At 35.7% G+C, this 15,457-nt stretch overlaps 1 protein-coding gene across 4 annotated transcripts in view; it reads right to left on the bottom strand.

Moving 5' to 3' along the window:
- Window positions 1-15,457, bottom strand: part of frem2b (FRAS1 related extracellular matrix 2b) — a 109,953-nt gene that overhangs the window by 84,264 nt on the left and 10,232 nt on the right. For all 4 annotated transcript variants that reach the window (XM_073817649.1, XM_073817650.1, XM_073817647.1 and 1 more), the window contains exon 2: window positions 15,221-15,310. In XM_073817649.1, the coding sequence (XP_073673750.1) occupies window positions 15,221-15,310 (90 nt within the window). The remainder of the gene's footprint in view (window positions 1-15,220; window positions 15,311-15,457) is intronic.

Below are 15,457 nucleotides of genomic sequence, written 5' to 3'. Positions count from 1 at the left end.
GTGGTGTTTCAGAGATGAGCTGGAAAAAGACCCTCCGCTGTCAATGGTTATGAATGAACACAAAAGTTTTGTGTTGAACGTTCAATGCCTGTGTAGGTTTTGCAAGTCTATTTGATTTAAACATTCACAAAATTTATGTAGGCGTAGCGTAAGCTCCAATTTGAAGTGACAAACACAGAAATGCAAACAAAACAGCAAACAAAACACCGGTCACGAATCAGTTTTGTAAATCGGATTTGTAAAGAAAAATGTCTGAGGATTTCTATATAAGCCAAGAGGAGACTGGTTTCCCTTTGCTGTAAACAAAACTCTTGAGACTAGCAAATTCTCACCAGTGATCCACTGGAACGCCACTTTCTTGTGTGATTTATAAAGTTATAAAGTTATAAATAAGGATATTTTTCTTCAACAAAGCATCGCTTAGCTTCAGAAGTCCTTTATTAACCCCATGGAGCCATGTGGAGTTACTTTTTATGATGAATGGATGCACTTTATTGGACTTCAAAGTTTTAACACCCATTCACTGCCATTAAAAAAGCTTGGAAGAGCCAGGACATTTTCTATTCAACCAGTGTGAAGTGACAAACGAAGAAGCGCAAAGAAAAAAGGAAAACAAAACACCGGTCACAAATCAGTTTTGTAAATCGGAATTGTAAAGAAAAATGTCTGAGGATTTCTATATAAGCCAAGAGGAGACTGGTTTCCCTTTGCTGTAAACAAAACTCTTGAGGCTAACAAAATCTCACTGGTCATCCACTGGAACGCCACTTTCTTGTGTGATTTATAAAGTTGTAAAGTTATAAATATGGATATTTTTCTTAAACAAAGCATCACTTCGCTTTAGAAGGGCTTTATTAACCCCATGGAGCCATGTGGAGTACTTTTTATGATGGATGGATGCACTTTATTGGACTTCAAAGTTTTAACACCCATTCACTGCCATTAAAAAAGCTTGGAAGAACTAGGACATTTTCTATTCAACCAGTGTGAAGTGACAAACGAAGAAGCGCAAAGAAAAAAGGAAAACAAAACACCGGTCACAAATCAGTTTTGTAAATCGGAATTGTAAAGAAAAATGTCTGAGGATTTCTATATAAGCCAAGAGGAGACTGGTTTCCCTTTGCTGTAAACAAAACTCTTGAGGCTAACAAAATCTCACTGGTCATCCACTGGAACGCCACTTTCTTGTGTGATTTATAAAGTTGTAAAGTTATAAATATGGATATTTTTCTTAAACAAAGCATCACTTCGCTTTAGAAGGGCTTTATTAACCCCATGGAGCCATGTGGAGTACTTTTTATGATGGATGGATGCACTTTGTTTGACTTCAAAATTTTAACACCCATTCACTAACATTAAAAAAGCTTGGAAGAGCCAGGACATTTTCTATTCAACCAGTGTGAAGTGACAAACAAAGAAGCGCAAAGAAAAAAGGAAAACAAAACACCGGTCACAAATCAGTTTTGTAAATCGGAATTGTAAAGAAAAATGTCTGAGGATTTCTATATAAGCCAAGAGGAGACTGGTTTCCCTTTGCTGTAAACAAAACTCTTGAGGCTAGCAAAATCTCACCGGTCATCCACTGGAACGCCACTTTCTTGTGTGATTTATAAAGTTGTAAAGTTATAAATATGGATATTTTTCTTAAACAAAGCATCACTTCGCTTTAGAAGGGCTTTATTAACCCCATGGAGCCATGTGGAGTACTTTTTATGATGGATGGATGCACTTTGTTTGACTTCAAAATTTTAACACCCATTCACTAACATTAAAAAAGCTTGGAAGAGCCAGGACATTTTCTATTCAACCAGTGTGAAGTGACAAACAAAGAAGCGCAAAGAAAAAAGCAAAACAAAACACTGGTCACAAATCAGTTTTGTAAATCAGATTTGTAAAGAAAAATGTCTGAGGATTTCTATATAAGCCAAGAGGAGACTGGTTTCCCTTTGCTGTAAACAAAACTCTTGAGGCTAGCAAAATCTCACCGGTCATCCACTGGAACGCCACTTTCTTGTGTGATTTATAAAATTGTAAAGTTATAAATATGGATATTTTTCTTAAGCAAAGCATCACTTCGCTTTAGAAGGCCTTTTTTAACCCCATGGAGCCATGTGGAGTACTTTTTATGATGGATGGATGCACTTTATTGGGCTTCAAAGTTTTAACACCCATTCACTGCCATTATAAAGCTTGGAAGAGCCAGGACATTTTCTAATATAAATTTGACTGTATTCGTCTGAAAGAAGAAGGTCATATACACGAATGATGGCTTAAGGGTGAATAAATAATTGGGTACTTTTTATTTTTGGGTGAACTATCCATTTAAGGAAGCTTGTTGCATTGTTGGATTCTTTGTCTTGAAAGTAATATTGTGTAATGAAAAGAAAACACTTAATAATAATACTTCACAGACAGCTCACATTTAAAAAGAACACATTTAGAGAGTGGATAGACACGACTTCATTAGAAACAAAAAAGGCAAAAATAACTAGCTATATAAAAAAAAAAAAAATCCACCGCAACTGCTATAATCAAATAAACATGAAAAGGTGCAACCCTAATTCATCCTTGATGTGTGTATTCCTCTTACACAAATTGAGAAAACAAGCCTCCCTGGACACCAGAGGAGCAAGAACAGAGACAAACAAGATGATAAAGTGAGAGTGGGAAAGCGAGAGAGAGACAGAGAGAAAGAAAAGGCAGGAATTGAAAACAAAGAGCAAGGTGCAGGCGGGAATCTGTCAGTAGGGATGTCTCCACCGCTGACTGACTGAGTGGATTAGAGGTTGGAGGCAGACAGCTCTTCTAAAGCTCCACAAACAACCCACAGGCAGTGCTAGAACTTGTGTGTGCTCAGGTAAGCTCAATTTACCGGAGAGTAGGAGAAGAATCAGATGGGAAAATGGAAGGGAGGGGTTAAGGTGGCTGCACAGAACAATTAAGTGAACAAACATGCCAAAAAGTGGCCTCTAGGCCTCCATGTCCATCTGCAAAACAAAAGACAGATGAAGCATCTTTATCCACACATGTCTCTGTAGCTTGACCACTGCTGAGGGGAATCTTTAGGGACAAAGGTGAGAGAGTTTGCTGGGTTCAACTAAAAAGAAGCAGAAACTCTCAGTTAATCTCCATTCAGCAACCTGGCAGGTCACACAAATAACAATTATGGCCACTTTCGTCTCCATGTCCAGAGTTTATCCTTCCTTAATACCATTTTTCAAGCCTATCAGCTTCTTTCATTCAAACAAATGCAAAAATGTGGCAAAGAATGCTGAACCTAATAGAGAGAGAGTATTATTTCTCAATAATGAGAAGGTCAGAACAAAACCAAGACTTTAAAGAATTAGTTCTCTTCCAGAATAAACATTTCCTGATAATTTACTTGTGTCTTTCTTATCTTCAATCGAGAAGAAATTAAGGTTTTAAAGGAACACATTTCAGGATTTTTCTCAATATAGTGGACTTCAATGGTGAAAAACAAGTTAAAGGTCCAAATTGCAGCTTCAAAGGGCTCTACACGATCCCAGCCGAGGAATAAGGATCTCATCTAGCGAAACGATCTGTAATTTTACAAAAAAAATACAAATTTATATACTTTTTAACCATAAATGCTCGTCTTGCATTAACTCTACGATGCACGTCTGCAATTTCACTAATTACGCAATCACGTTGGAAAGGTCATGAGTGGTTAAAACTCATCTCATTTTCTCCTGCAACTTCAAAATCATCCAACATCATTGTTTTACCTTTTTTTTGTAAAGGGCATTTGACTTTCTTTGCACGTTCGCATTGTAAAGACTGGGTTGGTACTTGCATGTGTGATTTTGTATTGCTCAAGGTCGAGCTAGTGCAAGACGAGCATTTGTGGTTAAAAAGTATATAAATTATATTAGGGTTGTGCCGATAGACGATAGTATCATGTATCGACGATAGTCAAAGATATGCCTGTTGTTGATGCCTTTGACGGTAGTAAGACGATTATTATTATTATTATTATGCGTCAAAAAGGCACCTAACTTTAGCGATGCAGCGCGGAGAGTGGTTCTAGGATGCCTCAGAAACTTGCTGCGGTATAAACGTGCAGTGAAAATGGGTAAGAGATTTATTCATCATACAGTGTACATAGATTAAGTGTAGACTTAAGTGTAGACAGTCATTGGGATAACAGAGGTAGTAAAATGTGGTTTAGGCTGAATTAAATACGATATATGAGAATCCGTCTGTATAGTAAACATAAACATTTACCTCAGTAACATCTGTATGCGTTAACTAGAATTACAATGCGATAAAATGGCGCTAAACATATGCACGTGACTTACACGCACATTGCTTCTCCACAATCGATATGAACTGAACTACAGCATGAACTGATGACAACGATCAGACATATAGCGGTAACATTATCGCAATGACGGGTATAGAAAGATACATTCATTTGAATTCAGGCACGCACATTTACCGCTCCCTGAAGATAGCAGAGAATGAAACCGAAAGTAAACTTTAACCTTTCCAACAGAACTACCGTCAGCGCTCTGTACACGCACAACTGTGTCACAAGTCACATGCACTACCCTTACAAAACGAATAAGGAATTTATTACATATTGACATATTTACATATCATTAAATAAATTAGCACGATAGTATCGTGTATCGGCGATCTCACAGGCTGACGATAGGACGATATGAAAATTGTGCATATCGCCCAACACTAAATTATATATAAATAATATATACATTTTAGGGCTGCCTTCGACTAAAGATTCGTCTGGTTGAAAAAGTAGTCGTTCTAGTAGTTGTTCATTTTAAGCATTAGTTGACCATTAGTCGAAAATATGCTTGATAAACCATATAAAGCATTATAAAGAGACTTAATTGCCTACATAGCATAACAAGTGCTCAAGCGCATGCAAAAAAGCTTGCCACAGCCAGAGTTGTCAAGTAACGAAGTACAAATACTTCGTTACCTTACTTAAGTAGAAATTTTGGGTATCTATACTTTACTGGAGTAATTATTTTTCAGCCGACTTTTTACTTCTACTCCTTACATTTTCAAGCAATTATCTGTACTTTCTACTCCTTACATTTTAAAAATAGACTCGTTACTCCCATTTCTTTTCGGCTCAATTGTGTTCATTCATGTCATCGTTCAAAAAAGAAAAAAACTATCCAGATAAATTGCGCAATCCACATGAATTTGTGAATTTGGTTGTGGTTGGATGAGAAGTATAAACATATCCCATTCCGACACCCTATTGGTTTGTACGCGATCCATCACACCACACTCCAGCAGGGATGTACTGGCCATCGGGGAGAACCGGGACATTCCCGGTTGGCCGGTGGAGTAGTGGGCCGATCGCCGTAGCGAGGCAGACCTCCCGCATATTAGGCGCTGTTTTAAATGACATTCGAAACTGCAAATAGCCCAAAAGTGTGAAGCGGCGGGATCAGTCACCCGCACAGCGCTGACGAACGTACGCTGCGCTTCCACCACCATGTAAAGTGATAAACAGCGCAAGTTGCTTGATGCATTCAGATTTAAAACAGAGTTGTGTTAGGCAGTTGTGTGATATGAGAACATTAAAGGTTCTGTAGGTTCTGCTCGGCTGCTGAAAACAGCTGCATGATGAGGTAAAGTGATAAACGCCAATACATAATTACTGTCATTTTTATTACAAATTTTATAGTTTATTATTATGAATTATTAAAAAAAAACATATAACTATTGTAATGTTTTTTTGTGACGATATCTTACTAAGCAAAAATTTCTTTATTTTTAAATGTTAAATTGTAATTCATTTTAATTGGAGAAAAATGTTAATTCCGTAAGAGCCTGATTAAGGATAAATATCAGTGCCTTATATAAATGAGGTGTTTACTACACATATTAAAGTTCTTAAAGGGACAGTTCACCCAAAAATAAAAATTGTCATTATATACAACATCATGTAATTTTAATCCTGTATGAACTTCTTCATTCTTCTGTGGAACATAAAGGAAGATACTCTGAGAAATTCAAAAATTTTGTCTTTAGAGTAGAAATCAAGGGTAAATGAATATCTTTGGTTACATTCTACAAAATGTCTTTTGTGTTCTACAAAAGTAAGTAATTTTTACAGAATTTATTAGCAATAAATGTCCTGCATTCTAGCTCAAAATCAGTGCTTTACTGCATGCATTTCTATGTGACAAAAATGCATTATTCATTTGTTGCATTTGAATTCAGTATCTATCATTATTTGATTCTGTCCTGTTTTATTCATACATATATTTACTTCAATTAAAGGCCCTATAACCCAAACAAAACTCACAGGGGAACTTATGGGTTGGATGGGCTGGATTTGTCCGAGGCCAAATTTTAACCCCAGTCCAGCCCTTCACTCCAGCAAGGATATAGCCAGTGTCCGGGTCGTTACTCAAAAAAGATTATTTCTTACAAGATATTATTTCTCCACAACTAGCTTATTTATCAAACGGGTGCTTTCTCTTCATCCTCTGCAAATAAAGCTACAGTAGGTAGTTTGGTAGAGGGATGTTTGAATAAATTAGCGTTTGCGATTGACAACGCGATTGTCAATGTTGTGATAACACAATACTTATAGTCAGCAACTAGTCATCATATCTCCCGCTTCGTGAAACACGTTAATGCTCAGTAGTACACATTTATGGTTCTTTAATGTATTTGCATTGTAATAAAATGCATTTTTTTTCATTGGGCATATATGCGGCTGAAACAGGTAGCCTAGTGCATCCCAAATTTTTCAACATTAACATTTTAATATAACATAGTCACTATGGCCTTTAGAAATGTTTTTTGGGGAGGTGGGGTAGTGCACAATAGGCCCCTGTGGCGCGGCCCAATCTTTTGTCCATTTTTTCCCTTACATTACTTTTACTTTTTTACTTAAAGCAGTTTTGAAACCAGTACTTTTATACTTTTACTTAAGTAAAAAGCTTGAGTTGATACTTCAACTTCTACAAAAGTCTTTTTAAATCCTAGTATCTATACTTCTACTTGAGTAATGAATGTGAATACTTTTGACACCACTGGCCACAGCGCACTGGCTGATATAAAAATGATGAATGTGTGAGGGAAAAACAACAAGAAGACTGCATTAACGTTTTAACAATTAATTGATAAACTGATTACATAATCTGAGAATATCTGTTTTTAATTTAATTTGGTTCTTTTAAAAGTAGACATTTTGCTCTCTATAGAAAGATTTTTCATGTCTGTAAGGCAAGTATACACAGAGTTTCGCGGTTCACAGAGACCGAGACGGGAGAAAATGTGGCCACACTGGTGCCTCCATCTGTCATGCAGTGAGTGCGATACTGTTAAGCTTCCACACTCCACGCAGACACTTGAATAGCGTACATTTTCTAGGTTAACATTAGACTAAGCTGCCATGTAAAGTTGCTACTACATACATATTTCAGATGAAAAGCTATATTTGAGGTTGATGAATGATAGGTGAGCATTTGGATATCCAGCCCGATGTACTATATTACGACATAGACCAGCCGTTAATGATCTGTCCTTCACGGACTGCATGACTTTGCCACTTCCTGTAGAATTTTTTTTCTGCAACTAAGCGATTAATAACATTTTGGTTGACCAAGCCTCTTTTCGTCCACTAACAGTGAACTATTAGTGGGCCCTAATAAATTATGATATATTTTTTTAGAAAACTAAAAAAACTTTTTTTTAGAAGACCCTTACTCCTCGGCTGGGATCGTGTAGAGCCCTTTGAAGTGGCAATGAAACTGCAATTTGGACCTTCAACCTGTTGGCTAACATTGAAGTCCACTACATGAAAAAATGGAAATGTTTTCCTCAAAAACTTTAATTTCTTTTCGACTGATGAAAGAAAGACATTAACATCTTGGATGATATGGAGGTGAGCAAATTATCAGGACATTTTTATTCTGGAAGTGAACTAATCCTTTAAAAGACATTAAATGAGCCACTAGATTGTTTGTGAGGCCAGAAAAAACATTTCACAAAACTTCACTGTGGATTTCACAAGGTGCCTTAAGGTAACTGTGCTATTTTCTGTTTATTTGGCAACATGACAAGTAATATTCATCTGTTCATTGTTGAGCAGTGTTCGTCTGAAACTGTATTGAACCACCCAGGGGGAATTGAAAAAGGCAGAACAGTGCCTCTCAAACTTTTTTTCTCAGTACTTTTGATCAAATCAGAACCACCTAGTCACAACAATGTTCTTTCTCTTCGTATTGAGGACTGTGAGCATTTTTGTAGCTAAAACAAATCACGGCGCTACAAGACCGTCATCAGTCCCTTGACAGATCTGTGCAAGGACTCAGCAATTCATCACACCAGCAAGCAACTGAAATACAAACATCACAATGAAAACATTTAGAAAAGAATTTCTAATGTTACCCAATTCAAAAACATTCATACTTTTATAATCCTCCCAACTGTCTAGAAGTGCTCAAAGCATTTCAGAGTCAAAACAGGCCAATCTTAAATTTGCCTTGTCACCCAGATCATAAACTGAAGGCAAAAAGAATAATATCTCCACTTTTTTAATCACCTCAGGTTTTTGCTGTTTTATTTTTAGGTCACAAACTAAAATTGTACTTCACGGATCAGTGCAGAGAACATTCACATCCCACACTGCCAAAGAACATGGACTTTGCATTAGTCTCATATGTAGGGCCCTATGATTTTCACAAGGCGGAAAACGAGGGATGGAATTGCGGAATCCTGTCATATGTCACGGAATTTGATAAATTTGGGATGAATGATCAAAAGTAGGTCAGTATACTTAAATCAAAATGTGATATGGACTAGTGTCTGTGAATATTAAGCTGCAAAAATACTATTTAAATATGAATCCTACATGTTTTGCGTGTCTCTGTGTGAATGAATGGCGCAGACGCGCAGTTTCGTTTACACACACAATGCTCGCAGTGTTTTTAGCCTATGCTGCTTCAATATACGAGTACATGAACACATAAACATAATCTCTAGAAATGCTCTGAGAGTCACTTCATGAGCATTTTACCGTTTCCTTTGAGAAAAACTATCGTAATATTATATACAAACAGAAACTTAAAGTTCTTCACAGCAACCCATCAAAATATAAGTTTGGTTCAATTTGAAGAAATAGTGACAGAAATATGTAATAATAGTACTACTAATAATAAAATTATTATTAAAAATAATAAAACAAAATATTTAGTATAAAAATTACTTACTAGAATTTATTTCGCAGAAAATGTAAATACACAACAGTATTTCTAAAAAAAATAAAAAGGAATAAAATAATATTTTTTTATAAAATCAATTAAATAGATATGATTTTGATTATTACAATTTAATGAAACCATCCAGAAAATTAATGGAAAACAATGAATTTGGTAAAAAAAAAAACTGAATTTGAGAAAAAAAGAAAACTAATATTTAATAATATTATTAATACTTTTTGACTAATATTTAACCATTAAAATAGAGTCTAGAAATTTTAAATGGAAAAAATAAAATAGAATTTGGGATTTCATGGGGCCCTACATATGCAAAAAGCTTTATTAAACTTAAATAATAATAATAATAATAATAATAATAATAATAAAAAAAAAAAAATATATATATATATATATATATATATATATATATATATATATATATATATATATTTTTTTTTTTTTTGTTTTTTTTTTTTTAAATAGACCAGAATTAAAATACATTTAAATAAAATTACATAAAATGTGTATTACCAATGTGTCATGTATTACTGGTGATAAGAACAGAATTATGCATTTTTTAATTTTTTTTTAATAATCCAATATTATTATTCTCGTGTTTCTCTTCAAAGGCACAATATCCACTGGAAATTTCATCATCTATCATTCATAATCTGGCATATTTTTGGCAATGCAACCACCTCCCCAAATACTAAGAAACTGGAATCATCCAAAAACCATCATCAACTTTGAACCCTTCATTAACCACCTGCTGATATCTCTGTCAAAGTTTGCAAACTTTATAATCCTCTGAGAGACCAATTATATTACTCATTGTGAATCTGAGCCAAAGACCCATTTATTCTGCTTTTAGGAGAACTCTACAAAAGAATCTGCTGCCAACTAACAGCATTAATTTGAAGGGCAATTTCAACTCCTTTCATAAAATGATGTTGATTAATTACTTGAACTAGCTGTAATTTGGCCTCCATTAGAGTAGAAGAGGGACAAAGGTTATTGGCGACAAATTAATTTTGACATTGCCAGCCACTTTTAAATCAAATCATACTTTAAGCAAATGTTAGTACTAATAATACTGGATATATGCATCTAAATTTGTATAATTCAATAAGAAAGGCATTTAATTCAGTTCACTCAATGTATGACAGACTTGGCTGCATGCATCTGCTTTATAATGCATTGCACTTAGTGAATTTATTCACTTAAACAGTAACACCCTAAATATGTATTGTACATACATACAGTTGATGCCAAAAGTTTACATACACCTTGTAGAATCTTCAAAATGTTTACTATTTTACCAAAATAACATGTACTATAGAAAATGCATGTATTTTTTTTTATTTAGTACTGACCTGAGTAAGATAAAAAAGACTTTCACAAATAGTCCACAAGAGAAAATAATAGTTGAATTTATGAAAATGACACCGTTCAAAAGTTTACATACACTTGATTCTTAATACTGTATTGTTATCTGAATAATCCACAGCTGTGTGTGTTTTTTTTTTAGGGCTGTTCATGAGTAAATGTAACTTATGTTGTCTTCTGGGAAACATGTAAGTATCTTCTGTAGCTTCAAAAGGGGCCATAATAAATAAAAAAAGATATGATGTTTAGGCAAAATAAGAAAAATGTACACATATTCATTCTGTTCAAAAGTTTTCACTCCCTGACTCTTAGTGCATATTTTTTTTTCTGAAGCATCAGTGAGCATTTGAATCTTCTGTAATAGCTGCATATGAGTCCCTCAGTTGTCCTCAGTGTGAAAAGATGGATCTCAAAATCATACAGTAATTGTTGGAAAGGGTTCAAATTCTTCCCAGTAAGACGGACTAGCTTAGATCTGAAATTAAAACATATTTATCTGACAAGGCAGATACACATTTTTTAACACAGCAATGCCTTATAAAACAAGCTGCTTAATCTGACCACACAACTAGAAGCATTTTCTCGACTTTATGTGACTTAGTCTAAACAAACATTATATAAACCAATGCTTAATCTTTACAAGCAACAAAAATGCCCTATTTTGCAACCTGTATGAGCTATACTGCAGTGTTGCATTAAGTCTAAACAGCCCCTTGGATTCATCTCCATTTTTTCTCTTACTTTACAGTACGAGCACTACCTGCAGAGTGATTTTGGCTGCTGGAACATGACAGGATACAGCTGTGTCTGAACACTCACAATCCGGCACGGCTGCCTGATACACAGCCTCTGAAACAGCCGCAGGAGGAACCTGGGGAATTAGTGTGGCTGCCACAGTGGCTCTCATGCCTACAAATAACATCAGCTGCCCGGCAGCCTTGCTATCAATGATCCAGCATTAGAGTTTCATAAGCACACAATTCTCAAATTAAATTCTGGAAACTGACTCCAGGTCGGGTTGACTATCTAATAACAATCCCTGCATCCAAATTCGTGAGCTTTCACTGCTACACAGTATGAAAAAGCACCAAAATAAAATGAATGAATAGGGAATTGGGACGCCGCTAGGACTAATGAATGGTTGATGAAAACGTCCAATACAATTAAGGTGAGAAAAGGTGACCACATCGAAGCAAAGTCCTGGGTTGGTTTTTCTTTTGGCTCATCGGTACACCTGGAGGGCACAATTTCAAACATGTAAGGCACTCTCTCAGGGGGAGGAACATGAGCACTCACCAATAAGCAAATGTTAAGGCATACTTGAACCACATGAGGGTCCAGGGGGGCCTCTAGATCTTATCAAGTCATTTCACGGACGTTTCATGAGGGTGAGGACAAATTCTGTCTATTTAAGGAGGTGCAAACCATCCTAGGGAGCTGCACACTGAATACATACTTTTATAAATCAAGTGCCTTTTCTAACACGTCCCACATTTGAGGCATAATCTAATAAACTAAGAATTTGCCACTAATAAAATTCATGTGATATGTGAAAAAAAAAATCAAGGTAAATTACACTACTACTTGTAGACACATAACTTTTATGCATCTGTGCTACTGTTTAGGGTCAGTACTTTTTTACTCTTGCTTTTAAATAAAATACTGAAAATTTCCCTAACACATTAAGCAGCACAGTTTTACAATATTAAGGCCAAGCTTTGTCATTAAACTCTAGATGGTGCATGCTGATGGGTTGTTAGTGCAAACTGATGATATTCACAGTGTTAAACTACTTGGCACAAGCTGATTGGTTCATGTTGTATATGCAGCCAATGAGCTTGCTGCTTTACATTTAAACGGCTGGTTAGCATTCACTAGAGCATTTCGCAGCAAGCTTTCAGAGTTCCTCTGAAATCCTCCACCTCCCCAGCTCCACTTGTTTAGATGTGCTAAAGGTTATTAGGAATGTAACGGTATTTTCAATATCGTGGAATCGCGATAGCAAAACTGTGGTCACATGACGATATGAAACGATAGGTCTTCCTTAGAAAAAGTGTAGTTTTTAAAATATTTCTAACTTCTTATTCTACCAAAGGTCTTTAATGTTGTGTTTTGGGCCGTTATGCTTTGGCACAGTATCAGTCAAATGAACTAAAACTAAAAGCACAATACGGCTTAATCTCTTCATCAAGCCGCTGTGCGTTTTCAATGTGCGTTTTAAAGTGAATTACGTTTAGGTGATCAGCTCATGATCCGGTGTTTTCCACTCCTCAGAACGGCTCAGTTCACAGTGAAAGCAGTGAACTCGTTTATTGCATGTGCTGTGAGTTTACCGTGAATTTGGGAACGCAACGGCCACCAGTTATGCTTTATTTTCGCGACAGATGATTACAGCATTTCACTAGATTTGTAATGAGATGCGTTTTTGTAAGTCTGTTTTCACTGACGCTAGATTTTTCCTTCAAAATAAAAGCTCTACTGTCATTTCTGTCAAAATAAAGCTTAAAAGTGCAGTATGAATTGCTGACAGCTAGCGGTTTAAATGTGTAACGTTACTGCAGTCCAAATTTAAAATATCTCTTTCAAGTGTAGAAATTAGTAAAGAAATATTGTAATTTCCCTACTGTACTGTAAAGCAAAAATAATATACCTATGAAATATTCATTTTCATTTATTTTACAGCACAATTGTTTGACAATATATGGCTATTACTTTTATAGGAATAACAATAATATAAAGTTGTTATTATTATTATATCCTAATTTGTTTGGATTCCTAAAACACCAGTGTGAATGTAATTTAGACTGAGACATTATACCACAAATAAAAAGAGGGTTGAGTCCCTGTTAAAGTTCAGGTACAAGTCACTTCACTGACTTTTTTCTGACTTACGTTTCCTTAGTTAAGAACACGGTTTGGAGCTCTTAATTTTGAACTCTCAAAGTGCATTGGATAAAATAATTTAACTTTAAAACAGTCAAAATTGTCATTTTTCCAAGTTTTAGTAGCAAGTAGCAAGTTCCTGTACCTGCTTTGCATTGGCGGCAGCAATCATCTACAACAACAGCAATAACCAACAGCAGTAGAAGCGTAGCAGATCTATTCTGCCAAGACCAAATACATTGTCATATCCATTACATGCTAAAATACTTTTGTCATGAGTCGACATGATACAACTGTTACTGTATTTTTGGGCAAATAAATGCAGGCTTAATCAGCATAAAAGACTTAACTGAACTGAAGAACCACAAAATTCCTCAAAATCATTTGACAAGGAGTAAAATGAAAAGGGAAAAACTTCATTTAGAAAACAAACAAGTGCCACAAGACACAATGAGGGCATCTTGAGCCTTTTCTGAAAGGAGCGCATGACAACATTCTGCAGAATCCCATTGTATAATTGCCAAACTTCAGAAGACACACACACCTCTTGCCAACTTCTGTTAGACACAGGCTCTTTGTGCCAGTCAATTGACTTAGCGAATGAATAATCTAATTAGCATGCACCTAGAACAACAGCAGAGAATGCCAAATCCATAAAAATCAAGTCAGTCTTCATCCAATGCTTTTATGATAGAAAGCAAAAGATTAATAAATTCACATGGCAGATCATACTGACCAAACTAAACCATGCAAGACACGTTGATTGAGTTTCTCCCATCTTCTATTTTCTATCTACCTACAGTACTTTTCCATACAGAACTGTGTGAAATGACTGGTTTTCACCATGATTCCACTGTGGCTGCAGAAGATTAGGAGTGGGAGGTGAGAGCATTTCTTCATATTCATGGGAAAAGAGAAACGGTGCCATCACATAACAGTGTGTTTCTTTATAGCCATGGCGTAGGAGAACAATGAACAGGCTGTCAGAAGGGTCTCTAAAACGTACAGCATCCTCAAAGCCCACTAAAACAAGCAATCAGCATTTGCATACGTAAAAGCAGAAGCCTTTAATGTTTTCAAGTGGGCAGTGTATACAAAAATAAAGAAAAAGAGACAAGTAGGACGACAGATTGACACGAAAATCTAATAATGAGGAAATGGAGTCAGAATTTCAGATTAGAATTTCAAACAAAACTTATTCAGCATTACCTAATTAGCCTAACAAAGGCAGTCATTAAGACAGACAATCACCCTTCTCAAATGATATTATGGCAGCTAAATATAGACGAAAGATTTCATCACGCAAGTCATGTTTCCTAGAATTTCGGCTTTATTATTTTGGCAGTCAACCACTAAGTCCTTAATAATCCTTGCTGGGACCTTGCTGGGCACTAAGTGCACTTGACAGGTTTATAATTGGACAGTTTCATTCAACCCATCAGAGAAAGTTTGAGATTGAAAAATGTTTTTCAATAAAATGATTAAAAACCAAGCAAAGCTCTATTAAAGTTTTCCACTTCAATATGCCAACGTGTCAATCAAAAGACATCCCAGACGGAACTAACTTGCACGGATTCTAGTTATTGCTCTGGCACAGTCACACCTTCGCAAGCGCTGGGTGAGCATACAAAGAAATGAAGGGTGATGCAGATAGGAATACACACGTCTGTAATCCAACCAGTCATATTTTAAACATCCTGAGGCCAAAACAATAAAAAGAGGTTGAAATATCTTACCACTGTCTTCAATGGAAAAGTGGAATGTGTCGCTTGTGGCATTGTCTCCATCTCGAAGCACGTAGCATATATGCATGTCATCGATGTCAGCTGGAGGAGGAAACAATCAAAAGGATGAGTTACTTTTTAAACTATACTAGAGTCTAAGCTAAGTTGGAATGCACCATATTGCTTCAAGATCCATTTTATTATACACTGCTTTTCAAAAGATTTTTTTAAATAAGTTATTATTTAAGT

This window comes from Garra rufa, chromosome 14 (genome assembly GCF_049309525.1).
Source record: "Garra rufa chromosome 14, GarRuf1.0, whole genome shotgun sequence".
NCBI lineage: Eukaryota > Metazoa > Chordata > Actinopteri > Cypriniformes > Cyprinidae > Garra > Garra rufa.
This window is presented reverse-complemented; position numbering and strand designations above follow the sequence as displayed.